The sequence below is a fragment of the Solenopsis invicta genome, chromosome 4 (genome assembly GCF_016802725.1).
Source record: "Solenopsis invicta isolate M01_SB chromosome 4, UNIL_Sinv_3.0, whole genome shotgun sequence".
Taxonomy (NCBI): Eukaryota; Metazoa; Arthropoda; class Insecta; order Hymenoptera; family Formicidae; genus Solenopsis; species Solenopsis invicta.
The window spans coordinates 5,410,247-5,438,123 of record NC_052667.1 but is presented as its reverse complement, the minus strand read 5'-3'; the positions used below and the strand labels follow the sequence as shown (position 1 = coordinate 5,438,123).

The following is a 27,877-nucleotide window of genomic DNA, read 5'->3' as shown; positions in this document are numbered from 1 at the left end:
TCATCTTCTTTGGGGATAAATTACACTTTCATAAATGACTTTGCTATCGGGAGAGCGATCGGATTCTCTTTATTATTTTTTTCTCAAACTTCAACCGCGTGTTAAAAATTAATTTTCCACGGATACAATATTAATGATTGTTGATATAAACAACTTTAATGACTCGCAGCTCGATAACGGTCATTTAAACTGTATTGCGTACCGGCGCGGAGTATCGTCGAGTATATACATACACTCCATCACTTTATCGCGCGTCGAAGATCATCGAGTGATATCGAAAACGATCGGGGGGGAGAGGTGGGGAGAATTACTCGCTACAATGAGTTTGCACGCGCCGCTCGTTAAGGCTTTGCCTGTCAATCTCACTGCGTCTGCACACTGCATGTCTACCCTTCCAAACCCATATCTCCCCGCAAACGCCCGTGTAACTCCGCGCACAGTGCGGATTATAATTTGCGAGGGAACGCCCGCGGCTCGCTCGTTTCTCGCTAAATGAAGACTTAGAACGAGCGGGAAAACGGGAGAAACGCTCGATTGCGTCTCTGCCGAGGACGATCAAAGAGGATGCATCCGGGGGGAAAAAAAAAAAGAGATTCGATTTTGCCGATTTTGCACTTTGACCGATTAGAAGATCAAAAAACGCGACTATCGGATCAACGTGGGGATTATCGCGCCGCGGTGAACGCGCGCGTTTTTTCTATTGAAAATCAAAAATCGTAAAATATAGACACTTTATCTTTTGTAATTTTTTTTTTTTTTTTACTCTTTAGCATTTCGAATTTTTTAGGAGCGAGCATTCGCGTCGAACCGTCAATCGTTCGTTCATTTTAACGTTACGGAATTGGACATGGCGTTGGCAGGAATGAAAAATTTGAATACGAACTAAAATCAATCTTCGAAGCCTGTTACATCGATGCACGCCTCGGCCGCGAAATCGGATTTGTCAAATCCAATATCTACATATACGTATATACGTTATGCATTTTAATTTAATGCCCGCGTCGTCGTTTCGTTTGCAAATGCAAATTATTAATGTAAAACAGATTATGGAGAAGAAAATGGCGTTGTGTTTTATCTTGAATTGGCGCACTTTGTTACGGCGTGCATTAACAGGTTTTTTTTTTTTTTTTTTTAAATAAAATATAAAGTACTTCATAAAATATTCGTATAATTTCAGGAGTGAATTTTGCATACAGGAAAATAACGTAAACGATTGAATAAAATACTTGAAACACAAAATATATTTATTTTATCTGATTTGTTTTCGAGTCACGGCTTCGATCCTTTGAGTTTCATTTATTGGCATAAAACTCGATATGACCTGGGTCTATCTGTTTACTAGACCCACTAGCTGTTTACCATATATATTGCCACATCAACCTCGAGTTCTTATTGTCTACTTGTAAATATTTTTGTGATCTTCTGGAAAATCCGTTCTTTTTAGAGCGGTCGATAGTTTTCAGCATCCTCTACGATCCCACGATCGTTTACATCTGCAGTGATAATAATAGCGATGCGCAAAATGATATCTATAAATTTACACGTACGAAGCTTTGTGTAACGTAGAAGTGGTATATATTTCTGCTGAATTTAATATTGACAAGGCAAGAGACATGTGACGCGATTTTATCCCAATAAATGTTTGCCAGATACATATAATGTTCCAATAGACCGTTTTCAATTACTTATTTTCCGTGAATTTCTAGAAGTAGTATCGAAAATGAAAAACTGCGTTAAACAAAATCGGATAGATGCACTGAGAGAAAAAGTATCTTAAAATGAGAAATTATTTATTCGATGAGCCCTGGATAACTTCTTTACGTACACAAAAGTTTCTTAATTGAAATATTTATGTAAATAAAATGAAGAAATAATTTTTAATCGATTAATCTTTTCTTGCAGTTCTAGAAAATAATTTTTATATTCGAGACAATCAGATCTTTTAATCTAAGAAAACAAACTTAATGCAGTTTTATAATATTGTTAACTTGTTTCTAACATCATTATTTATATGCAAAAAATGTAAAAATACAAAATTATATAATTGAAAGTAAAGAATCTTACTTAACTAGAACAAACAAATGCTTGCATCAAAATGTATGGTTCTAAGAAAATGCGTTTTTTTTCTTCATCAAAAAAATTTTTCTCGGTGTATATAGAACAGGTATATGTGCATTTTTTTTCGTTATTATCGATACATGCGTTGAATTCACTCCTGAACATAGCGCTCACACTTTACGAAACAACCGGTATGTATGTCACGCGATAATAAGTACTTCGCGCAACTTTTTGCGCTCGCACAGTCGAAACAAGGCGCGAATCCGCATCCTGCGGAGTCAACAACTTTTTTTTCCGGGAGTCTTTTAAAACAAGATTATTACTTACTCAAGTTAAATAGACTTTTAACAACAATCTCCTCCATCATGGATAATAATAGGAGCGAGCTACTCATAAAACTAATTCCATTGCGAATGCCTCTGTGCGGATGCAATGTAAAGCAATCAACCTTTTCCTCGGACCATAATTTATGATCTTTGCGCATAAAACAAACTTGGTTCGCGTAGTCGCGGCGAGGACAAAGTTTATCGCCTCTGCCGTCCGCCATTATCCTCGGAAAAGCGCGGATTATCGTATTCGAGAAATAAATTTTCAATTTTATTTTCAACCGAATGCAATGTTTAATATGTGACGTCTATTAAACGAGCGTTGTGCATTATTGAATCGGATGATTAAAGGTTTCTTTGAAGTGACAGCTTTTAATCGAATCTCTATCGCATTCAACATATCGTGAAGTCTTTTTATAAATATTCTACGCGCGAAATACACGTCAAATTTGCAAAATACGTTTTTTTTTTCCTTTCAAAAGAGTTATTTGTGTAAATGCAAGGTATTGAATCTTTTTAAGTGAAAATAATTAGGCGCGCGCGCGCGGTTGTAATTACACATCGCAGAGAGAATCGTAAAATCGGAAATTCGGTAAATCCCCACGGGCGCAGTGGCGGACAAGCGGATAAGCCGTTCGTTGCTCATTCATGGTTTTTACTTTTTGCAGTGTTTACTACGACCCCTTCCTCGCGGCCCACGCAGCGACGCAGGATCCCAACTACAGGTTGCAGGTGAGACATTTGTTGATTTTCACTAATTTCCGCGGACAATTATTCTCTGCTTCCGGTGCACGCGAGACCGCAGAAAGTACCGCGGCCGCCGCGAGAACACGGAATATTCGAACGAGTTTTTAATTAAATCGAAGAACACGGCGAAGAGCGCGCGTGCGGTTAAATGGAAACGGCGCGATAATCAATCACGTCGCAATCGCCGACTGATAATCGGCTATTAATCGGAAAACAAACTCTCGCGAGCGCCGACGCGTTTTCATTATGTTACGCTACACGGACGGGACATCGAACGGACATAATTAATCGGGCAATCGGCGGACCATCGCCGATAGAATCGATACAAAGCGTTCGACGCGAACTTGCATTAATGTCCCATGATTCGATAAAACTTCGCTGATAGATTTCTTTTCACAATTTTTCGATGATATTTAGTACAAAAACGTTTTGGTCAGCGAATCGTATAAACTTTAAACAATTAAAAATATATATCGAAGTAAAATCTACACAGAAAACATTTTGTATTTGTTAAGATTAGTCCATGTTAAAATTTTTGTGTTAAATTTTCAACATATCCAAGTGTTAATTTAATTTTTCACATTTTTTTAGTGTTAAAGTAATACAATTTAATTTGAGGGAATAAACAATAACGTAAACGTAATGTAGTTTTGTGTGAAGCATAATGTCCAAGATAAATGAATAAAATTACGCATCAACATATTATAAATGTTAATTTTATTGAAGAAATATATTTCCATATTTCATTTCCACACCGTGTCGCAGTATTACACTTTTTGTGTTAATTTTTTATATATTTCTGTTATACTTTCTACATATTCATCTTGTGTTAACACAGAAATTTTGAGTGGACCATGATATGTTAAATTTTCCAACTGTGTACTCATCTAATATTAATAAAGAAACAAAGTGCTTTATTGTTTCCTTTCTAAGATTTATTTTGTAAAAATTTGTCATTTTTATTACATATTAAGAATGTATCTCTTTGTGTTTTCTAGAAATAGAAATTAACTGAAAGTCAATGTTATTAAAATTAAAAAGTTAATCAAAAGATTGTAAAGGGGCTTCTAACATCACAATCGTTACGATATTAATCGCCTTTTTGCAAGTCCGAAATGCTCTTAGCATTAAATGCGGCCTGCTCGAAAGAGCAAACGGAAAACGCTTATTCGCACGTGCACCGGAAGCGGAATACGGCGCAGTATTTGTAAAACGAGACAAATGAGCGCAGAGATTTTGACTAAAGTCCGTAATCTCTTGGTGGACCCGTTTAGCTGGAATGGCCTCAAGCAACAGCTGACGTTAGTTGACACACATTTTGCCAGGCTTGCACACACGAGAGAACGCCGAGAGAGAAACCGATAACAATTACACCATCCCTATCTCGTGTTCTACATTGTCCCGACTATTCGCCATTCTCATTGTATCTCATTTTTCACCTGTCTCTTTCGTTCTCTCTCTCTCTCTCTCTCTCTCTCTCTCTCTCTCTTTCCCTCTTTTGTTTCATTCACATAAAAATCTCGATGCATCCGACGACACGATTGATCGAAAAAAAAGCGAGCACTACTAACTGTCGAGATGATTATTTCTGCCCCGATGATACCCGTCTCTGACACCATTTCCGCGTGAATGGCTTTTACATTCGACCATTTTGCTGACGTACCCTTTGAAATTAGCTTTCCGTCGAAAAACAATGTATCTCACAACAGCTACAACTGTAATAGACCGCTGTTGATGACGAATAACGTTTCAATATTGTTTTGCCCGGATTGTGATAGTGTTCTTAATAAGAAATTTAGTTTAATGAAAATTACTTTGAAAATTACAGAAATTTTCAGTCGATCAAGAAAATACAATTCGATAAAAGCGAATTCAAGATCGTAATTCAACAAAAACGCCGTAGTAATATAAAAAGAAATTTTTGCTATATATTTTTGAAGAATTACATTGCGAGTTGGTGATTAATTTTTTTTTTAACGCGCATTAATAGAAAATTATTCTCAAAAAACATTCAATAGGAATGAAAAAGAGAACGATACATTTCAAAAGCTGCACTTTTTTAATGTTAAACATTTCGCAGCACACGTGTCTAATTAACGATCGGATTAATTTGTGATTTCATTAGGACGAACAATTTCAAGATGAAATTCACGTTTATTACGAGAGTACTCTGCCATCTCTCAATTGCGCGGCATCTTGTTGCATCTTGTTGCCTAAATGCATCTTCATCATGCACTATTCTGTTCACCTTCGCGTCATCTTTGCCTCTGTTTTTCCCCTCTTTCGTATTCTTCTCTCGTCACTTTACAGTTGTTTAACGGATTATTAATTGACGATATATAATCGCGGGGGATGAGCGAAAGAAAAAGTGAGTGATAGATAACGCTAATGTGCGTCGATCGTACAGACTTTCGCGTTTGCACTGGGAAAGGGGATGGGTGGGAGGGGGGAGGGGGCAGGGGTTAACTCGCTTAAAACGAGGACTTAATTCCCCTGTGTAAAAACTCGAGCTCGAGTTTCCCCCATCCGGTATTCTTCCGGAATTTCTTTTCAGGTTTGCCGTTTGTGTTTCAGGCTAAAGCGCCCGCCCTGGAGGTAGGAATTAAGGGTCCGCCTGTTCTTCTCTCGTCTTCTTCGTCTGTTTTATCTATACATATCCCTCTTTTACTCTTTTTTTTTCTTCTGTTTTATTCAGTCTGTTCTCTCTTTGTTCTTTTCACGTTTTCGTTTGTTCGCAAGATTGAAGTGCTCACCGATTGTCGGCGACTACTTAGTTAAACGTGTTCCCAATCCGCTCTTTGCTAAAAAAAAAAAAAAGAAATCCTCCCTTCCACGAAGATCTCGCTGTAACTTTTCCTCCGATGCGATGGAAGGTTGTTTAGGGGAGCTGTAGAAGAGTGTCTCAGCTGACGAGGTTTCTCTCCTCCGACCATGTTGCGTTTCTTTGTTTTTTTCTCTTTTTTTCTTTTTTTTTCTTCTTTTCTGTGATCCACGATTGATATTAGCGTGAAGACAGCATGTAATGTCGCCTTTTTTCAGTCAGTAGAGCATGCGTCGCACAGACTTAGAAATACTTCGTAGGAGGCCTATACGAGTGGAGCAAACATTTTGTGATAAATGCACGCAATTAAGTGTGTCGTTTGGAGTTCCTCAATTTTGAGGGAGCTTTGTATTATGCGGGCCAGTAGACAAATGGCGTAGGCGGGTTTCGTGATTAGAAATTGTGATTAGAGAGCTACGCTAAGATAGATGGTAGCCGTACCATGATTCGTAACTTAATTATATGGTGTTGTAGCTAGATTAAACGCACCACGTCAAGTATCTCTTAACAATCAATTAACTACGACAAGTTAGAAATGTTTAACAATGCTCTAGCTATCTAATTTCGTATTTTTAAAGGAATGCTTCGGTTATGGGAAAAGCTATTTAAATGTACGATTTGCATTTTATTACATTATTATTATCTCGTACATCGATATAAATATCGGATTAAAAGGTGAAAACGAAATAAGCTTCAATGACCTATCTAGAACTTATTTTTGAGATCAACTTGCCACAATCGATTCTGATTTAAATAACACTTTCCAAAAATATGTAAAGTTAGTTTAGATCGCAGTCCGGACAAGGTGATTTTTATATTAAATTTTTTTTGTCACTAAAAATAAATCCGCAAACGAAATTGCTCTATCATGTCACATTTTTAAGAAATGAATTCTTGTTTTAAATATGACCCGCTTGCAAATTTATTTTCAGAGACAAAGGTCACTATAAAAATCACTGGTCTGGTTTGTGGTCTAAAATCCGTCTCGGACAATATCATTTACTATTCCAAGAAAGATTGTCTCACACCGAAAATAGTCTATAAAACCTAAGCAAATGATATATGTAGTATCATAACACGGTCGTAAACGTATGGACCGCTAGATATCAAAGCAAAGACCGTTTTGCAGTTGTGAATTATTGAGCATTGACTATTTTGTTGGACGTATTATATACGCGGGTAGCAGGTAACAATTTTACGATAGCATGGCTGGCAGACATCTCAAAAATATTCCTATTATTGACGTTATTGCACAAGTACCTTGTTGTGAATGATGTGGCGTCAAAGTATATTGCTTCAGGAATTTTCATGTCTCTTCTAAAGAAATTTATTATGAATATATATCGAGAGATTGAAGCGTGCATCGCGCCAGGAATTCTCGTACAAATTTTATTGCAAGCGAAAATTCAGAATTGAAGGAACGATATTAAAATAACAGCGCACTGCTACCGGCACCGTAAATCTTTAATCTTTATACGTAAACGTTCAAAGTCAAAAATATATTAGGCAGCTTATAAAAAAATAGCAATTATTTTTTTGTATGTATCACATAAATCTCTGATCAAGCGGAAAGGAATGTTTAAATAGATTTCCTTCGTGAACGGCGCGGCGTGAGTTCAAAAACGAGCTCGGCGAATCATACACGTAAATAATACTCGAGAGCGATTAATGAAACGTTAATTTGCGCCAGCGGGAAAACGGGATTCTCGCGTCCGGTGAAAATTCGTGATCGGAAAGCGTGAAGGGTGTCTTCAAACGTGCTGGGTCATAAATTGTTCGGGCGCGCGCGCGCTTAGAATATTTCGCGGCTAATTTGAACGGGCTCAATCTGCGAATTCGAGGGCCGAGCAAGACTCCGTTAGCCATCGCGTCATTTTCGTTTGCCACCCACGTTTTCGTCGGTGGAGAAGCCTCCATCCGTACGAAAATTTACGAGCCGTCCGCGTAACAGAGTCGGCCCAATTGCCAACCTCTCCTTCGACTTTGTCGAGAGACCGTAAATCAACGTCATCGAGGAACGCTCGTCATTTAACGACTGACGGGTTCATCCTAGCCAGATCCGAGGATATTCACGTGTTCAAATGTCAACGGCACGCAGCGCGATGTCGACCCGTATATCCTAGCTATTTACGCGGTTTTCAACATATTTTTTTTCTTTTAAGATGTTAATTATAAAATTTAAATTTAAAGGATATCTGAAAAAAAAAATATACATATATTATTGCTTTGAATTTGTGACTGTTTTATATATAATTAAATAAATATATAATTAGAATATATATTTCTTTGTAGATTACATCTACGGTTAACGTGCAAAATGTCAAAGCCGGATTTTAAAGAAAAAAAAGACTTGCAATAATGTAATTGTATTTTATAACTTCCAATTTTGTAGAAGTTTAATCTTGCAATAATAATGTTACTTCTCCATTTTGTTTCACGTCAGGTGATGTAGATCGTTCAATGTAAAATTATGAATAAAATTACGATAAATATTTTCATGTATAGCAATCATCAAATAAGTAAAGCAACCGAGCAACTTCAAAGAGTTCGAGTTCAGTTTTGAAAGTTCGCGATAGGGTTAAAGTGTACGGCTTATTTAACTTTGGTCCGGTAATTAGTTCGACCACGCCGGTTTAATCTACGTTCCTTTTCCAGGGGGTGGGATGAGGGGATTGAATGATGTATTCGCGAAATATTTCGAAAGTCTTTTCGTTAGCTTAATTGAGAACGTGCGGCTAGGCTTCAATCAGCGAATAACATGGGGTATACGTACACACAGCTGGTGTGTTTGTATACCATAATTGGCAAAAGATGTTCTTGCCTCCTTGTTATTCATCGGATGTTTTCGCAGTCGCGAATAAAAATTAGGGCTTTTATCTTTTATTTGTTACTATACGTACCCTAATGCTAATAAAAGGTACATAAAGAAAGGAGGGAACGAAGAGATGGAAAATCGAAGTAATCCGAAGGAAAACAGACCGTTTCCTCTTAAAATTTCACAATTATTGTAATCTTTGATTATGAAACGCAATGAGACATGCTGAATTGCAATTTTTATTATGACAATGTGAAAAGTTCGCTAATAGGCACGAAGAAGTAAAGACGTATAATCAACTTGAAAAATTTTATCGGTAATGAAAGATAGCAAATATTAAAATTTTCATTTTTACTAATAGGGGAAAGTTGCTAAATGCGTACCGGTCTCCTAAAGCGTATCTATATTCAATATTTTACATTTTTACTTCATATATAATGAACATTTAGTGACAAAAATAAACAGTAAATAAAAAATAAGTAATACACAGACAAAAATTTGACAAGTTTTACTTCGTTTTATGCATGCTGTTAGCATTTTAGAAAATCAGATATCTCTGATGTAAATTTTTTCATTAATTTATATAGCTGATAATAATGTAATTACGCAATTTTATTTTGAATTGTTATTATACTTTCATAAAAGAAGTCTTGTTGTAGAATATTTTACATTAATTGTATATTTACAATTATTACAAAAATTAAATCGATATTTTTATAAACTTTATCAAGTTTCCTAATTCGAACCACCACAAATTTTTCTATGAAGAACTGACACTAATGTAAGTGATGTAACTGATAAGTAATAAAACTAAGTAATTGCTGTGAATGAAAGTGCCAAATTCAAAAATTAATTCAAGCAAGTTTTATTTCGGTATTTTTACGTTTTCATTATAATTATGTATTAAATATTGAATATTTGATCGCCTTTTCGATAAATTATTAATGAAATAAATATTAGTTATTGGTTTCTTATATTTTTAATTACTTTGATTTATAAATTCGATGTTTTTAAAGACGATTTAAGGGACCGCAGGTACGCTTTAGGCAACCAGTTTTCTAAATCACCTTTCGCAGCATGTTGCAGAAAAGCTTATAACAAATTAATTTGTTACTACTGAAAGATTTAACATGTAATCATAGGTGACTGAAATATCAAGCTACAATTTCGAACTTTGACTTACATTCAAAACAGCACCAAATGCAAGAATATAATAAAAAAATAACTAAGCGCAAAGAATCTGTGAACGAATTGTCGATGGACATGTTTTTAAATCATTGGATTCTTTCACGTCATGTGATGTTTTATTTACATTAAATTTGAGATAATTTGCATTTGGCAACTCTCCCCTAATAAACGCGGTATATTTTTATTCTTTTTTAAATAAGACTGATAACAAAAGTGAATCATGCAATTAAATGTTCTCCGCATTACGGAAAATTGTTATCTTTCTTGCATTGAAGCGCTAAGCAAAGCTTTACTTTCCCCGACCTTCGTCACCGTTAAGATTTAATTGTTAAGCGCTTCCACCTGTACCGCAGTGTAAACAGAGGTTGCGAGTCTGCGGTTGCGTCGTTTAACAAGCCATTCTTCGGAACGCGAACGGAAAGTACGAAGTGCGAGAAAGGAACGTGACGCGCGACGCGAAAAAAGTGCCCCGCTGGTCCGACCACAACGAGCCGCTGAATCGACGTAACTGCGAGATAAAAAGCTATAATCACCGGTTTCGCGCGCGACATGGGGAAGATCGTTTTTTGCCACGATCTCGGCAAACCACTTCCGGTCGATTGCCCCCGGAAATTGGATTCGCGAGAAATTATTGTCTCCTTGTTTCCGACGATATCTCATCGAAAACGAGTCATTATTGTAGTTCAACGCGTTGAAGGGATGATTACGTAATTCTCCGCCGCATTAGGATCGAATCGTCATCGTGACGCCCTTTCACGGAATCCCCCGCATGTTTTGAACAGTTCGAACGAAATTTCATCCGAGAAAACTCGCGGAGCGACTTGGCGCCTCTCGCTCCGCTTCCAATACGTCGTCGTCCTGTTTTCTTCCTGGGTAGCAAAACAGCTCGTTCGCCGCGTTGCCCTCCCCCAACCTATCCTCTCGCTACCTTTTTTCGTGACAAAACGTCGAATAACAACTCGTTCCTGACCGCCGAAAGTTTCTGGCGCCAACTAAATCGTGTTTTCGTCGCGATACGTGAGCCGGTCAGCCAATTGGCGTTGCAAGTCGCTGTTTGCAGCCCGTTATTCGTCCGCGATGTCAAAAACTATTGAACGCTCGATAGCACTGTCACTCTTGCAGAATTACGAGCGGTTCTATTCAAAAATGTTATCTCCCGCCTGCACCGTTAATCCATCGGACACTGCGTTGCGCGCAGAATATTCTCTGCTCTTCCCATCTAAAATCTTCGACCGATCTAAGAACTTTTTTTTCGAACTTTTCAATTTTCAGTATCTGAATAAATTTACCATCGAATGATATTAATATTTTAAAGCGCGAAAGTTTTGAATTTGAGCACTTGAATACTTCGATAAAAATCGAATATAAATTTCGCAAAGAATCTACGAACGAATTGTTGGCGGATTTGCGCTTTTGAATTATTGGATTTTTTTCACGTCATGCGGCGTTTTATTTACATTAAATTTGAGATAACGAGTCCTACTGTGCGCGAGCGCGAGCGATTGTACCTGACGCTCCTTTATAACTGCGAATAATCAGATTTAGTATTCCAGAAATGCCCGCGATACATTTTGCATCGGTTTCCTTTTATCAATTACGAAATAACGGACTGCACTAATCAGTGCGGACGGTATAATAATGCTGGACATTTCGGAATTATGACTGACAGCGCTATAATATTCCTTTTGCATTGTCGCTCTTTGTATTAATATTCAAGTAATGAAATGATAATTCATCTATTTAATATTTAAGTGAAGCTTCGTTCGAATGACCGACATTAAATTATACATAATATATTAGCGATTGCGTAATTTACATGGAATACAGATTTATTTGCAAATATATACGTTCGCGTGACAATTTTTGATTAAACACTGTTTGATTTTAAACTTTATTGCGGGAATATCTGGTTGCGCGGGTTAAAATCTTTGAAGAAAAACAAAAGTTTTATTATTCATGTATTATAATGTAGATGTAAATTTGTTACTGTGCGTAATTATTCCGCTAATTATTCATTAATAATATGTACGATACAACACGCAGCTATAATTACCGTATAAATTATTTGCAAAAGGATACAACGTGTCTTTTGTGATATTGCGCGAGAAGACGTAATTTTATAGTAAATTAGTAACGTGATCCGATCGGGGGCTTAAAACGAAGAGCTTAAATCCCCAAGGCTTTCAGGGAGCACTCTTGACACGACTGTGTTCGGGCAAACTGCATTCGAGTTTAGGTCAAACGCGCGAATGGAAATGTCATGGAAATCGCGAGCACATCTGAATGCGCGTGTTACGTTGTCGCGTAATGGAATACATGTACATCGGCGTATCGGAGTCTGGCATCCTAGTTGCACGCTTGGTCTTCCCGCCATCATCCTAGCGCCAATGAGTGAGTGCGCTCAACAGCCCTATCTTCATCGGGCATAAATCCCCCGGTGCATCGAGCGAGATTTCGATGCTGCTCGTGTAAACACTTGTGGGGTTCGCTGTTTAAACACCAGTTATTTCCAACTATGTCGTAACTATGGCCGACCCTTTTGACGTGAGACTCACTCGAGAGGGTTTACTTATTGCCTGAGGTACAATGGCTACAAAACATGCTAGGAAGATCAGAACAATTATTTATTATTGGGTCGGGAATTTCCTCTCCTATGATTGGCAATTATTTATTGTTATTTTAGGATTTTTTCCTAAACGCTTTTCGCTCTCGCTTCTACGATTGTATTGTCGAAACAAAACTCCGTTCTACTCTGTGCTACTTGGGCAAAAGTACTTTCGAGATCACTTTGGAGGATGGTTTAGAATGGTTTCTTTCCCATCGGCCAGGCCTGCGTCAAGAGTGGAAAAAAAAAGAAAAAAAAACTGATGATTCGTCATCTTTGATCCGTAATTCTTTTCTATTTCGTGTATCTGTAGTTTTCATATCTTGCACCGTGACTATTTTCATGAATCTTCATGTTGCATGACATTTTTACATCTTTCCATTCATTCATTTCATTCACAATTGTTTAATATGGAACGAAAGAAGTAACCATGTCGAAAACATCTCCGAAACATAATTATTTTCTCATTTCCATTTTAAATGTTTACGAAAAGTATAGTTTCGAGATTAGTAAGCGATAAAGAATTTTTATTTCTTTTTCTTTTTAGTACATTTTTGTCATTTAGGATTTAATTAGCAAATGGAATGTTTATCGCGAATATTCAATAACATAGTCGCTTGGTATTATAAATTGAATATCTTCAGTTTCGATCAGATCATGTTCCTTGTAAATAAAATATCCCTCTCGGAGCTCGTATAAAATACGGGCCTCGAGTGTCACAGTTAGTTATGTGCTCGAAATGTTTGAATATCTATGCACTGACATTTTTAAAACAGCGAGAGAAATGCAAAGGTTTGCGACAAAAAAAATTTTTTTTTTTCCCAATGTAATTCAAGCCTGAAAATGCCATTCGGCTGTTGCATCTCGCTGTTCTATCGATGTCGCAACGAACAATGCTGATGCGTTTCACGTAGTAATTGCACATAGAAAACGTTAGCAAACAATTAGACAGTAACATGTACCATTTGTTTCTAGAGTCGAGACAAATTTTAAAAATACTCTATTGAAACATTTCTATTAAAATGTTCTATTCTAACAGGATTTGAAAAATGATAAGATTACAAAGCATGTGTAATATTGTGCAAATATACAAAAAAAATATTTTAGAGTCACGGAGAAGAAAATGATTGGTCACAACGATTTAACGTTGAAATTATTATTGACGTATTCCTGGTTTAAAGGTCTTGAAAAAATATGTTTACTACAGCAAAATTACACATGTTGATGCAATATCATTCATTGTTGTGTTCTATTAACGCCTAATGCTCAGATTGTTTCCAATTAAAACTTGTTCTGTACATCTTCTTCAAGTAGATTTATACATAGACGTTGATCAATCGAGACATTGATCAATTGGTAAAAGAGTGCATATTCATTTAAAGTTTTTATTTGAGTTTATTGGATACTTTACTTGCAGAAGTAATTGCAGTTTAATTGATAATGGCTGCATAATTGGGTACATTTTCCCGATGTTGTTTTCGTCCTACGCCTCACATTCCAGTTGCAATTATCATTTTTCCGTGGAGTTAGAACCGCAATGGAGTAGAGAGCTATACGTTTTCTGTGTGCAACGACACGAACGCCTCTAGGAACGATCCTATTAGTATCGTTTCTCGCTGAGATCATCCTCTCTGTCTGTCTTCGAGCTTGCTTGAGCCTTGCATGGCGGGTCATGGTTGTTGTTTCAGGCCGCGGCAGCGGCAGCCGCAGCCTCACCATTGTTGAAGACACCACTATCAACGGCACAGCAGGCTACGTACGCAGCTGCAGCGACCTACACGGCGGTGGCTGCGCGCGCATACGGCGCAGCTGCAGCTGCGGCACAACCGGTCGCAGGATATGCCGCAGTCGCGGGGTAAGTGCACCACATTTTCACCCGAGAAAGTCCCGTGTATGTACTCTCACCACGAATCTTCCAGAATCTCTCTCCCTCTCGCTCTTTCCCCTTCTCTACTATTCGATATATATAGAATGTCCCAGATTTAACGAGCCAGCTTCAGCTGGATTATTTAACAAAATTGGAGTTAGTTTCTTTTAACGAGAATGTGTAATTATTAATGTTAAATGATATACCTGGCGCTGATCTTATTTCATCAAAAATCCGTTGAAATAAAGTAGGTGCAAAGTTAAACGAAATATGATTCTAAATTGATTAAATTTGATTCGATAAATTTAGAAATTCTTTGTACGATATTCGAAAAAGCAAAGCACCTCTGCAAAGGAAAGAAAATTTTTTGAACTTGTTTCTTTTATTTCTCTTAGAGAAGCTTTGCGACTTTTCTACGCGAACACGTTTTTCTTATAAGATCTCAAGATTTCAGGTGTGAAAACTTGAAATGATGCGTCATTGATTACGCATGAATTATTTATAACACATTATTTAGCGCTTGTTACATCACTATATTGTGAGATACTATATAAATCTTTGTTGTTACTGTAACATTTCTCTATATACTTTTAAATTCATATATTATTGTAATAATTCTATGATATATAATTCTATTTTACGTTTATTTGAAAAATATTTATGCAAGAAAAAATATACGATAACTGATCTCCTTGCATTCTTAAACAAAATGTAACAATTTAATAGATTTATTATTAGATGAAATATTCATTATTAGACGAAACATTCACTTTCTATGTTGATACTGATGCATTCCGAACTCATTCTCGTAACAGAATTCGGCACATTCGAAATTATGACGCATATTGCCTTCATTATCGATATGAAGGACCATGATTCTCCCATCATAGTTGTGGTCAGTACGTATAGTGTACCGACACGCAGATACACGTGTGTAGATTAAGGGACGCTTTGAAGTCATCGGCACGACCCCATTACGAGAGTGAGGTTGAGATGTATTGAACATCGGAATGAATTGCCTCCATCTCACTATCCCTGATGATGTTAACTACCTGCATCTTTTATATTTGTGAGCAACCCCCACAGTTTTCCTCATTCTCCTCTTTCAACTTCCCTGAAATACTAATTCTCTAGGAAAAGAATGGTTTTGTTGAAGTATCTAAAAATTTAGCTGGATACATCTGGATAGTTCTGAATAATTTTGTCGGACCGTTAAAATAATTTTGAAGGACATTCGAGTATAATCAATGTTGCAAAATGTTTTAATATTCTGGCAACCAGTTTGAGCGCCCTGCGTAATTATTTTGATAATTCGACAAAGTTATTTTCAGATCTGTATCCAGCTCAAATTTTTAAATACTTTTTGAAAACTTTATTATCCGTATCCATATTTTCCGTGTCTAAAAGAGGAGAATCAATTGTTAACACAGATGTATAACACGACAAGTCCGTTCCTTACAGCAAATCCCGACGTCGCGGACGACCTCTTAGGAGTCGCAGATACGTTCCCGAAAACCAGACCCGTCCTGATAGTCCCGCCGAAAGTCCAGACACACCTCCCGAGAAACCTTAAAGCGCACTTAATGCACTTCGCGTCGGTATCTTGCATCCAATATAAATAAAGGAATAAGTATATTTAAATATGAGTACACTGAGAGAAAAAGATGGAATCACTGAAAAAAATGCAGTTATAATTTAACTATAATTCATAGTCATTTTTTATGCCAACTATACAGGATGATTTCTAAGTAAGTGTAAAAAGTTCAAGGACCTTTTATATTTCTTTCTTTTGTTGTTCTTGGAAAAAAACAGTGGCGTACTATTCTTTAATTTCAAAATCTTAATATGATGTGCCCCTATACGAATGCCCTGGTGGATCTAAAAATGTTTTATTGGTACTGGAAAATGATTCTCTTTCTCTCTCTTAATATCACAAAATATCTCCAAGATTTTTCAAAATTTTCTTATTTCTTTTTTCTTCTAACTTTGACACCCTGTATTTTAAAAACGAAGCACTTTATATTTATAAGACTTTTTCTTCGTAAAATAAACCAAGAAATATTCCCTTTAATTTTTCACGTTTAGAGAGCACCCTTTATATATTTTTTTTTATTTTGCATTTTAATGACTATGCAAATTATAAGTCATTAATTATTATCAGTGCAAATGTTAAAAAAATAGTTATATTTACTATAATTGTAATTATAATTACAATATTTGCTACATAGAAATTTTTATTTATTTTTGGCATCCATATCTTGATAATTTTACTATTAATATTTGAAATTATTATAATTTAGCAAATATTTTTCGTAATTGATGGAAATATAAACAAGGTTATTATTACTAACATCATGACTATGATGATAAAAATGGAACTCTTAACCCTAATTATTTCACCATGCAATTATAATCATAAATACCAAACGCTTTTCTCTCAGTGTATTACAATCGATTTCATACAAATTTTATGTGAATATATATATATATATTTGAAACGCGTTGCAGACATTGCTTCTCATTTCTCACGTTTCATTCGATTCCTCTTCCAATCTTCCTCACGGAGAGTATAGCGAGGAAAATCGGGAGGGTAAATACGCCCGTATGAAATCGTTCGACTTCAACGAATCGGAAAATCTCACGGTATCAATAATCGACTCTTTGTATTGTTCTTCCAGCTACGGGCGTGAATACGCCGATCCCTACCTCGGACATGGCATCGGACCTGTGGCGGGTTACGGGGTAAGAAAGACGGAACTTCGATTACGAAGTGTACTTTTACGATTTCATTTAACGGTAGTGCCGTTAAATCGCGCGCATAGATCTCCCCCGCGTAGAGTACCGCTCTACCGTATGGGAGGAGAATGGAGCACCCCGTTATTACGCCATAAATAACGGGCGTTAGGAAAGACCACCTCGGCCGCGGCGCGTTTCACTCACATATGAATTATTAATGCCGGACATTTTCAACTTACGGAAACTGTGTCGCGGCGAAAGTTAATGGCTCGTGCTCCCATCGCGCGCATTTATCCTCGAACGCCGCGACTTCGAATCGCCGATCTCAAGTTTGCGCCGCGAACGCGGGTCGTACGTATTGTGTAAATGACGCGGATGACCGAACGAAATGGGGTGCACGCCGCACTCGTGGAGGAGTTTAATCATTCCCGGCAAACTCAATTTAACGGGACGATAATTAAATAATTTTTTAGTTCGATCTCGTTGGTTTCCAAATAAATGGTCCTATGTTACGTCGTAATGGCGTACAGTGAATCATGAGAAAATGCGGAGATAGCATGCATTACTCTTTTGGAAATTGTTTTATTTTATATAAATATCTGAAAACTTATACAGTATCGAATTACATATACTATATTATATCTGAAATGTGTTTCATAATTGATTGATTTTTGAAGTTTTAGTATTCTTTTAATTATTTTTCTATGATAAACAAAATTAGTAAACAAAATTAAAATTGAACATTTACAATACAGTAAGAAATTAGAATTATAATACGTTAATCATAAACAAAAATAATAAGAATTTTTCAAATAAAACATGCAATAATTTTTAATATATATTTTATTAAAATTGAATTATAATTAAAAGATAGTTATATTTCATATTTTTAATAGTATTCATTGAAATAAATCAAAATATATACTAGTTTCAGTTCTCGTAAACTTTATGATTTATTTCTGAAAACGTTATTTATCTATTAAATTATAATGACAACTGAAACAGGTTATTGTGTTAGATGATTTACAATAATAGAATATTTGGTAGCTCTTAAACATCTTTTTACATACGTAATGCGTTCCCCGGTGAGTCGTAACCGTAAATTGAAACCCTAAGTAAAACGTCGCTTACGATATTTGCCATTTATTTCCATAAAGTGAATTTTTCAACTCTCGAAAATAAGATCTCGAGACAAACGCATGTAACGCTAAATACGTCGCGACGATTTATACGGTTAGTTTGCGCTGTGTATCACGCCGAAATTGCATCTCATGAATTTTTATCCTTTCAGGCAACAGTGTACAGAGGTGGCTACAACAGGTTCACGCCATATTAAATGGATCGTTGAGAGTAGAGCGCGAGAGCCTTCCAAGTTATACTCAGCAGAACATGACCAGACACAAGTCGACGCAATCATCACTGTCATTTTTGTCATCGAGATCACCCACGAGACGACGAGCCTGGACCCTTCCACTCATGCTGTTTCTCGCCGGTTCTATTCCCTACTTTGCGACCCGAGATCCTCGTGAAGATATGAAAACCGTTCTTGACACCTTCAACGACGAAGGTCGACGTCGTCCGAGAAATCGGAATGAAACTGCTGTCAACGTAAACTAGTGAAGCACCATCTACGTCAAATCTCCAAATAGTACCTTCGATAAATATGTGAACGGCGACTGAAATAGGCGAGAAAAATCGGTCTGTAAATGCAGTGGCAGCGTCGAGGTCGGCGCATCGAAGTGTCGAGTCGTGTTCGGCCGGAAGTCGCCTCTAAGTCCGCCTCTAAGTTGCACTCCCCTGCCAGCAGCTATTCGCAGGGGAGAGCAGCTTCTACCCAACTCCATTTCCATCTGATCAATCGGTCTGAGCAAATTGAACTGAATATAAAATATTGAAATAAAATTAATGGCAATTGTTCTCGCACATTCGAATTTTACTGCACAAAATTATTTTTGATAAGACTATCACGTTTTTCTATATTTCTCTATATTCTATCATATATTACATTCTATTATATCTTGACGACATATTTAATACAATTTCACAAGTATTTTAATCTTGCAAAAAAATTTCACGGGCCACTAAGTAAAGTATAACGATAGTTATTTCTTCTTTCTCTCTCTTGTTTATAGTTTTTGTAAAATGCAGTAATATTGTGATATTATATCCAATACGATGCATGACTCATGCACGGTTTGCCCATTTAAACGAAATATTTGTAATATAGTTGTACATTTGTTGTAATTATTTCTGTTTAAGTCAACGTTACACAATACCATTTGCATTCATAGTCCAAATTAACAGGTAGTGTTAATAATTCGATGGGGCTGCCGAATCGGAAAAGCCCTAAACACTTCGCACAAATATTAACAGAACTATTTTACGCACATGATTTATTTATATGATGGAATTAAGATGAGTAAACGCGCGATTAATGAATGAATAATTATCACAAAGTAACAGAAGTTCTTTACTACACTGTAAGATAACTTGTCTCTCGTGGCAGCGAGACATTGACGATTTCAGTCGACACGAACCGACACGAGGTGATCCGAAAAAGCGAGATTTTTAGGTAGCTAGTTAAAAAGAAAAAAGAAAAAAAACGACCTAGAAAGAAATAAAGGCATCCATGTGACCGGTAGGGTTTCTTATGCCAAATACGTGTGTGTATGCGCTTTTGCGCGCGCGTGTGTGTATGCATAGGTTTACGAACCAAACTCTGTTCTCAGTAAACTTAGAAGAGTAGCGAAAACGGAAGAAGACAGGGACAAGAACCGCTTAGACCTCTGAAACAGTATGCCGAATTCTAATTGCGCAGAGTCTAATCAAATCGATTCCGTAATTACAACAACACATTTTTAATCCTCATTTACTTCCTGTAATTCGATCAGCGTCTTGACCCTGAATTCTGATTTCGCTCCATTCGTGGACATTTAAGCTAAATTAAAGTTATTTTCAATTAGCAAAATTTAAAACAATATCTAATTGTTTTTATGACTACCGAGACGTCAAATGTTATAAATCAACATACGAGTGCATTCTTGTATCAAATAACAAAATTTGAAGGATTTACAAAAAAAGCTCGAAAGATCCGTTTCAATTTTAATATTTTGAATTTGAGATTCTATAGATTTAATTTCATTGCAGACTTAATCGTCATTCCAATTTGTTTGAAAAATTTCATCATTTTGTTGTAATACGTCATATAACAATAGAGCAGCGAATACGGTCATATTGTCTCATCACGCTTCTTCCCTTTTTTCTTCGAGAAGAATCCGACATTGAGTTTGTCACGCGATATCCCCCCCGCCCAGTGTAACACTTATTTATTTAGTTAAGCGACTGAACAGATACATGACAATTTTCTTTTTTTTTACTACAGTAAACGTTAAGCAGAGTCAACCTCGTAATTGCTAAGCGCAGAATCTCAACGCCAATGAACAAGAGCGTAGTAGTAGTGTGCAAACAAAGATAGATTTGTAGAATACGTCTCTTGGTGATCAATCTTGCAGGGCGTACGAGACTCTGTCCACTATACTAAATCAGACCGGCAATAAGCAACATTGTGCGAACAACTTTAGCGTGGACATTGCATACTCAGCAGGTCGTTTCGGTTCCTCGATGTCGAAGTGACGCGCGCGCGTGCCTGTAAAATGAACTCGTCTTCTCGTTACAAAGAACGATTAGATCCAACTAAATGCCGACCCAGCGAAATACATCGAGTAATCGAAAACGCCGATACGGATAAACATTTTTCTACTAAGTAATGTAAACAGCGCTTTTTTTCTTTTTCCTTTTCCTTTTCGTCCTTTTTAGTTGCAAAGTCGACATTGTAGGTCTTGATATTGTCTCTCTTAGATATAATTTTTATATTTATATTTAAGATTTTATGGAAATTCTTTGCTGTACGCACATGACTTTTTATATAAATATATTTGTCATTCTTGGCGATCATCATTAGTTTGTTCATAAATAATTGTTTTTATCGTCGATCGTTGTCAGTCTCGGTTTCTATTCAGATCGGCGTTCTCGGTCACTAGATTTCTTGTGACACTGCTTCCTGATCGAGTAGATATACCGGTGCGCTATACAGAAAGTATAAGATGCTCTATTCGAGAGTTAAGGGAAAAAATGGTACGCACACTGAGTCGAATGAGTGATATCTCTGTTAAATTAATAGTTAAGCGAGGATTTATCGTATATATTATACGTAAGAGGATAAAATATTTGCGCCACGATACGTTGCGTACGTACAGGAATAAGGAGACGTGTAATGCAAACTGATGCGACTGAAGAGCGGAAAGTAGAAAGAAGGAGAAGGATGGAAAGGAGAAGCAAGAATATAAAGAAGTGTGAAATAGCCAAATATGACAAAGATGTTTTAGAAAGTACGGCAGGTAGTTTGGCCGTCGTTACGTTTTAATCTAATCTTCAACTAGGACTAGGCTAAACTCTAGGACTCGAGAGCGCTCGAGGCAGGACAATTCTCTTTTTTTTTTCCTCTCGCGAACGTCGTGTACATGTAAATAGATCAGCATAGAATTTTTCGAGCACAAAGATCCTGAAGGAGCGTGCCGAGGAACGCACTGTAATTTAGGAAGTACTCTAAAGCAAGCAGAAGAAACCCACTCAAACATACTCATGATTCTCGTAACGTTAAATTAATGAATGTAGATTAATTAATTGATTACGCAGTTGAATACGTAAAATCAAGACGGATTTTGTCAGGAAATATGACGCGCATGCTCGTTTTGCATAAACGACGTGACGGGTGTCAAGTTGAGAATCACGAATTCTCGGTTTCTTGATAGACGTACATCCCCTTCCGCGTGAAAGATAGCACAAGGAGCCGTATGGGTTCGGAGGAGAAAAAGAAATGATCGAGCGGAAATTATGTTTTGAAATAGAGATTTTCGTGAGAGCATCTAATGCGGGTTGAAAACAAGCACACGAGAAAGAGATTCTGCGAGGTTTATCTCCCTGTATATTGTACACCTGTAATTACAATTTATACTTACTCGTAATCGATACTTTTATCGATAGGCTATTATTATTAGTGGCTAGCGTAAGAAGTCAAGCTCAAATTAGCAAGACGGGAAAGCCGCGCGAGACACTTTTTTTCCCCCGCGGTTTCATCGCGTCCCATCTTCGTCACAAATGCACAACTTCTTTTCCTCGATTCTCCCCTTCTTTTATGCGCGTTACCGTTGCGAGCAGGCCTATCGTACAAGATGTTCATAGACTCTAGAGGCTAAATCAGCTCTCTTTCGCCTCCACATTCTCCCTCCCACCCAAGTCTCTCTGTTGTTCTTTGTTTCTCCCGATCATTGAAAGAATGTCCCATTAATGAATTTCGTTTTTAATTTGCTTAACTATCGGGAAAAAGAAATCACGGGAGAATTGATGCGAAATTCTTTCGGCTGTTAAAAACGTTGTCTATAAAGAACGCGACATATCTAGATGATAATATAATTTACGCGAGGAAGTTCAACGACTTCTGCCAAATTTCTGCACGTTCACGTATCCTCGTGTCCCAGAATCTCCTCCCCTTTATCGTTCATTTTAGTCTTCGTCGAGCATACCTTCCTTTTCAGGTTAAAGAACTCGTTTCTGCAGACTGGTCCGTATTTTATATAAATTGCTCATGAATGATTATTAGCTATGAAAATAGCTCATAAAACATTCATGAAAATTTTAAAAATACATGGAGAACGATGTGCAGATAGGATCTCTTTTATCCTGACTAATTAACGACGGACGTAAACGAGGGTATGTCGAGCCTGAATTTTCAACTCCGCCGATGATTAATTTTTACCCCCTCATCGATGATGAGACTCAGAGCTAGTGGAATCGCGCAGTGTAACATAACTCAATGATACGCACCGTACATTATACGTATAATGATTAATTAACGATAAATACCGTAAAGGGATTTTTAAATGAATCTAGATGAATACATGACTACATAATGACACATCTTACAAGCAACATATCCTAGGTATTTGCGCAGGGCGCTGCCGGATGTTTCCCTCCTTGTCGTACGATCGTAGGATCAGCACGAGGATGAGCATATAATTTGACCGGCGTCTCAAAACTGTCTCGAACCGACGCGGCAGCGCCGTGCCGTTTTTTTCGAATTATTGCAAGAAAAATTAATGAAGGATGTTCCATGACATTAGGACGTTATTATTAATGATATTTCTAGCAATGCGTGCGTGTAAAGTTTAATGTATCTGTATATGAGACATGATGCGTGCCTGCCTATACGTGTGTTGTGTGTATACGTGCGTGACGGATGAGCGAGAAACTCCCCTTTTCTCCACAATTGGTGAAATCAAGAGCACGAATTAATTAATCATTATAAGGTAGCACGAAGACAAAATCACAAATGAAGAAATGCCCAGTGACATTCGGATTGTTGAAAAAACCGAAACAGCTAAAAATGCTACCTGTTTTTTCCGCTTCTCTCGCAAGTGTAAAAAAAAAAGAGAAATCCACAAAGAGAAACGCCGTTGATATCCCTCTGTGTCTCCTTGCGGATTTCCTCGTAAGCAATTTGTGCAGATCGAGAGTTCAACATAAATAGCGAGCTCACAAGAGAAATTAATGGAAATCGGTAGAAAGAGTAAAAAAATAAGAAAACAGGTATAAGAGAGGAAGAATATATGGTCAACTCGAACTTTATTTGCGAAATATTGATAGGAATATAAGGTGTGACTCGTGACATCTTTATCATTGTCTGATTTGATGATATTTTGTAAGTCTGGACCAGTTGTTAGGTTCTTATTAATCCCATAGCGACTTCTTATGGCGTATTTTCTCTGTATATTGTCAATGTTTATTATTAAATATTTTTCAAATAAATATCGGCTTCTTTTATTATACTTTGCCTTCCACATCCCTGTAAATTTTGCAAACAAAGATTCAAAGGTATGCCTTTGTCTTTCGAGAGGTAACGATCGCTTCTAAATCGATTAAAAACCGATTTAGTTATACTGTTCTGTGTGGATTTGAATCCTTTTTGAGATGATTTATGAAATATGCTACGCGATTAAACAACTTGTACACATTTTACTAACGCCAAATTATACGAAGGCGTTCATAGAATTAGCACAGTAACACAAAATTTACGAATTTTTGACCAGCAAGAACATACAATCAAAAAAGAAAGTAAAGAATTTTTCAGAATATGTATTTTTAATTTATTTTGTGACTCGATTATAAAACTCCAATAATACAATTAGTAACAGTAAGCACTCCAGTAAATTAGGTGCAGCGTTATAAGATTCTTTGCTCACATTTGAATAAAATGATTCTTTGAAGAGGCGAGTCTCAAAATTAGATTAAAAAATGAAAGTAAATAATATTTAAAATGTGATGAATATATATATTTATAAATATAATTATATAAAAGTAATATATATTTTTAATTTATTTTCATTATTTCTTGAAACACCTAATTAGCATTTAATTCTACTATATTTGTTTATTCATTTACATATTTTTTTTTTTAGTCAGGCAAGGGAGCTAGCTTAAATGTTAAGCCTGTCCAAAATGTTTAATTTTCTGGCAAACGATTCAAGCACCTAATTTCGAACTGTAGCACCTAATTAGCGCTTGATTTTAAAACATTTTAAAATTAATTTTGCATTGGTGGAAGGGGCTAACTTAATAGGAGTTGCAAATGATGCTTATTTTGACGATGCATACATAAACATTTCAGCTCTGTCTCTCCATTCATTTTTGTTTTCTTCTTTTTATCGCTGACATGGAATAAAATAAGCGTCGCGATGTTTCAAACTGTAAAGAAATTTTATAACTCACCGGACCGACGCGCAGCAGGGGAGTCGTACCACCACGTTGACCTGCAACACACAAATACGCAATCTAGATTGGTGCTCAAACAATTAACATTAAAGAAATTAATATAATTTTACTTACCACAGGGTTGTTCGAATGCATAGATCGATATTCTATCGAAGCATTTATTTCTATGTCGCACATGAAACCTCGGAAGTAGCTACGCGTACAAAATAAATCCGTTCGGTATCGATGATAGCACGCGAGCTGGTGCGCGATGAATTGATCGGACGGAACTTACGGTGACTCGCGCGGGATGAATTAATCTTGACTTTCACCCCGTCCCGCAAGAACAACAACGCGCGCGTCTTCGATCTCACTGTCTCGTCCCAACGTTTATTTCACTGCCGGTTACTCACGAAAACTCAAACGTACATACGTGCAAAAAGAACTCTGTTCACGATATGACGTCACACGTACGCATATGAACGACACGAAGTTCGCGACGAGAGAGGCTCGTCGACGCCAAACTTCACGCTCTTTAAGCTTCACGCCAAGGGCAGGAAATGTCCATTGCGATGCAAACATGGCGGTCACCTTAACTTACATTCGTCGCCCGGTGTACGGCGAAGAGTCAACACACACGTCTCAGGATCGTCACCGTACACAAGACTCATTTCACTCCATCTCACATAAGTACTCGCGAACTGTGGCTGTGAGACACACACGGCGAGAGGTACACGGAGCCGCGCGATCCACGCCAGCCGAACTGCGTAGTCGCTACGCTACCGGTCTGTCGACTGCTGTTTCGTCGGCTACGCAAATCGCCGTGGCTCCTCTTCGCATGATTATTGAAATCGAGAATTGATGGAGCTTCCTGCGGCTCTACCTAGCGCGATAAAACGCGACACGAAACCGATTCGCCGCACGTCCGTCCGCCGGTCCGCCGCCGATCACTCCTAGCGCCGCACTGCGTCGCGGGCTAGTAGTAAAGCATTGGAATCGGCGGCGGACGGACGTGCAGCGGGGCGCTACGGTTTCGTGTCGCGTTTCATCGCGGTAGGTAGATCCGCAGGAAGTTTGACTCTCGATTCCGATACGCGCGCGACAGTCGTGTGACGAGGAATCGCCGCGATATGCGTATTTCGGCAGCCGATGCGGCGGCGACACAGCGACTACGCAATACGTTTTGGCGGGCGCGGACGACGCGGACGGCTTTCTCTTGATTCCGATCTCGCCGCGTGTATCTCACAGCTACAGTTCGCAAGTGTTTACATACAGTGATATGGAGAGAAATGAGTGTTGTGTAGGGTGACGATCGTCCTGAGACATGTGCGTTGACTCTTCACCGTGCGTCGAACGACGGACACGAACAAAGGTAATCGCGAGGATGCCGTGTTCGCTTCGCATGCCGTGTTCGCTTCGCACCCGATTCTCCTTGCACGTAGAAGTATATTCGCGTTTTTGTATGCTGTGAATATTCGTACGAAATAGCCATCGCTCTGAGACGCGCGCGTTAGATCTTTCTCTCACTCTCTTGTGGAGTGGTGTGATGACATGAAGTTAGCGACGGCGAGTCTCTCTCGGGAGCTTCGTTCGTCCGCTGCAACGTTCATGTCGTTTGTACGCGTTTCCCTTCGCGTGACGTCATCGATGTCGCGGCGGAGTTTTCTTTGCATGTACGTCCGAGTTTTTGTGAGTAATCTGCAGTAAGATAAACGTTCGGATGAGACAGCGAGATCGCTCTGAGACGCGCGCGTTGGTGTTCTTGCGGGACAGAGTGAAAGATCCAGGTGATTGACAGGATCTGAGAGGAGGCGGAGGCCCGGGAGGCATCGGGCAACGGCGGAACCCTGTGGTAAGTAACATTTATATTAGTTTTTTTAATGTTAATTGTGTCGTTTGAGCGTTAATCTAGATTACGTATTTGTGTGTTGCAGGTCAACGTGGCGGTACGACTCCGCTGCTGCGCATCGTGTGATGTCGGTGAGTGAGAAATTATAACGCTTACAATTAGATTGGAATCGTGAATTCATGTAAGATATTTATGCAAATGTATATTTTGCGTATACGTATTAAGTTAAAAACATTACAAATATAATATAAAATTTTATGGATTCAAGATAAATGGGTTAAAATAACGTATATTAATGTTCATTTCCACCAATGTAGATCAACTTTGATCTCAATTTAACTTACTCATTATCTATTTCTAATTTTTAGAACTAGAAAAGAATAAAGAGTGAATTGAACTGAGATCAAAGTCAATCTACATTGATGAAAATGGACATAAGAAGAACCAAGAGAAGAACTATTATTAGCTTGACTAAAGTCTTCAACTTGATTTTTTTCACTTGAACCATTATTGTATTTATGTATTTCATTTAAATATGTATTTGAGTTAAATACTTGAACTTCAGTTTAATTTATATTTAATTTAACTACATGTATATTTCACTTAAATACTTGAACTGAAGAAAATCAATCAGGTTGAAAAATTTAGTCAATTTAATAACTTTTTTTCTCAGTGTAAATACTTAATCCTTTAAATGATATGGTCTTCTATTACATATAAATGGAAATTTTTTTTAATAATTTCATTATTCTTAGGTAATTTTAAACTAGCTTAATGTTAAGCCAACCCCATTCAATTTTTTTTAATTTTCTTTGGCTTTCTTAAGCCAAAGAGTTCAAGCACCTAATTAGCATTTAATTTTAAAATATTTTATGCTGATAGAGAGGGGAGGAGCTAGCTTAATAGAGGTTGATACCAGTATAAGGATATAAGGTGATAAATAACTCTGGCTACTTTCCGATATACACTGCCAGTACTGAAAATCTATAGTTCACATTACGTATACTATAGATTTTCAGTACTGGCAGTGAATTTCGGGACGCAGCCTTTGTTGGATGT

At 37.4% G+C, this 27,877-nt stretch overlaps 1 protein-coding gene and 2 long non-coding RNA genes across 8 annotated transcripts in view; 2 read left to right on the top strand and 1 right to left on the bottom strand.

Annotated features, from left to right (window-relative positions):
- LOC105195558 (RNA binding protein fox-1 homolog 2) overlaps positions 1–24,023 on the top strand; it is a 339,314-nt gene extending 315,291 nt beyond the window's left edge. For 5 of the 6 annotated variants that reach the window (XR_005574599.1, XR_005574602.1, XR_005574603.1 and 2 more), the window contains 6 exons: positions 3,053–3,116; positions 4,406–4,432; positions 14,249–14,415; positions 15,889–16,021; positions 17,106–17,169; positions 18,455–18,499. Coding sequence is in view for 1 of the 6 variants with exons in the window: in XM_026134731.2 (XP_025990516.1) it covers positions 3,053–3,116; positions 5,706–5,726; positions 14,249–14,415; positions 17,106–17,169; positions 18,455–18,499 (361 nt within the window). In the remaining 5 variants the exon portion in view is untranslated. Of the gene's footprint in view, positions 1–3,052; positions 3,117–4,405; positions 4,433–5,705; positions 5,727–14,248; positions 14,416–15,888; positions 16,022–17,105; positions 17,170–18,454 lie in introns of all 6 variants that reach the window. The other variant, XM_026134731.2, reaches the window with a different exon arrangement.
- On the bottom strand, positions 21,664–25,910 carry LOC120357587. The gene is made up of 2 exons (XR_005574604.1): positions 25,105–25,910; positions 21,664–25,028 (listed from the first exon to the last, which is right to left on the bottom strand). It is a non-coding gene; the product is annotated as an uncharacterized LOC120357587 (long non-coding RNA).
- Positions 25,911–26,377: 467 nt separating this feature from the next.
- LOC120357566 lies at positions 26,378–27,788 on the top strand. The gene is made up of 2 exons (XR_005574566.1): positions 26,378–26,821; positions 26,904–27,788. It is a non-coding gene; the product is annotated as an uncharacterized LOC120357566 (long non-coding RNA).
- The last annotated feature ends 89 nt before the right edge of the window (positions 27,789–27,877 follow it).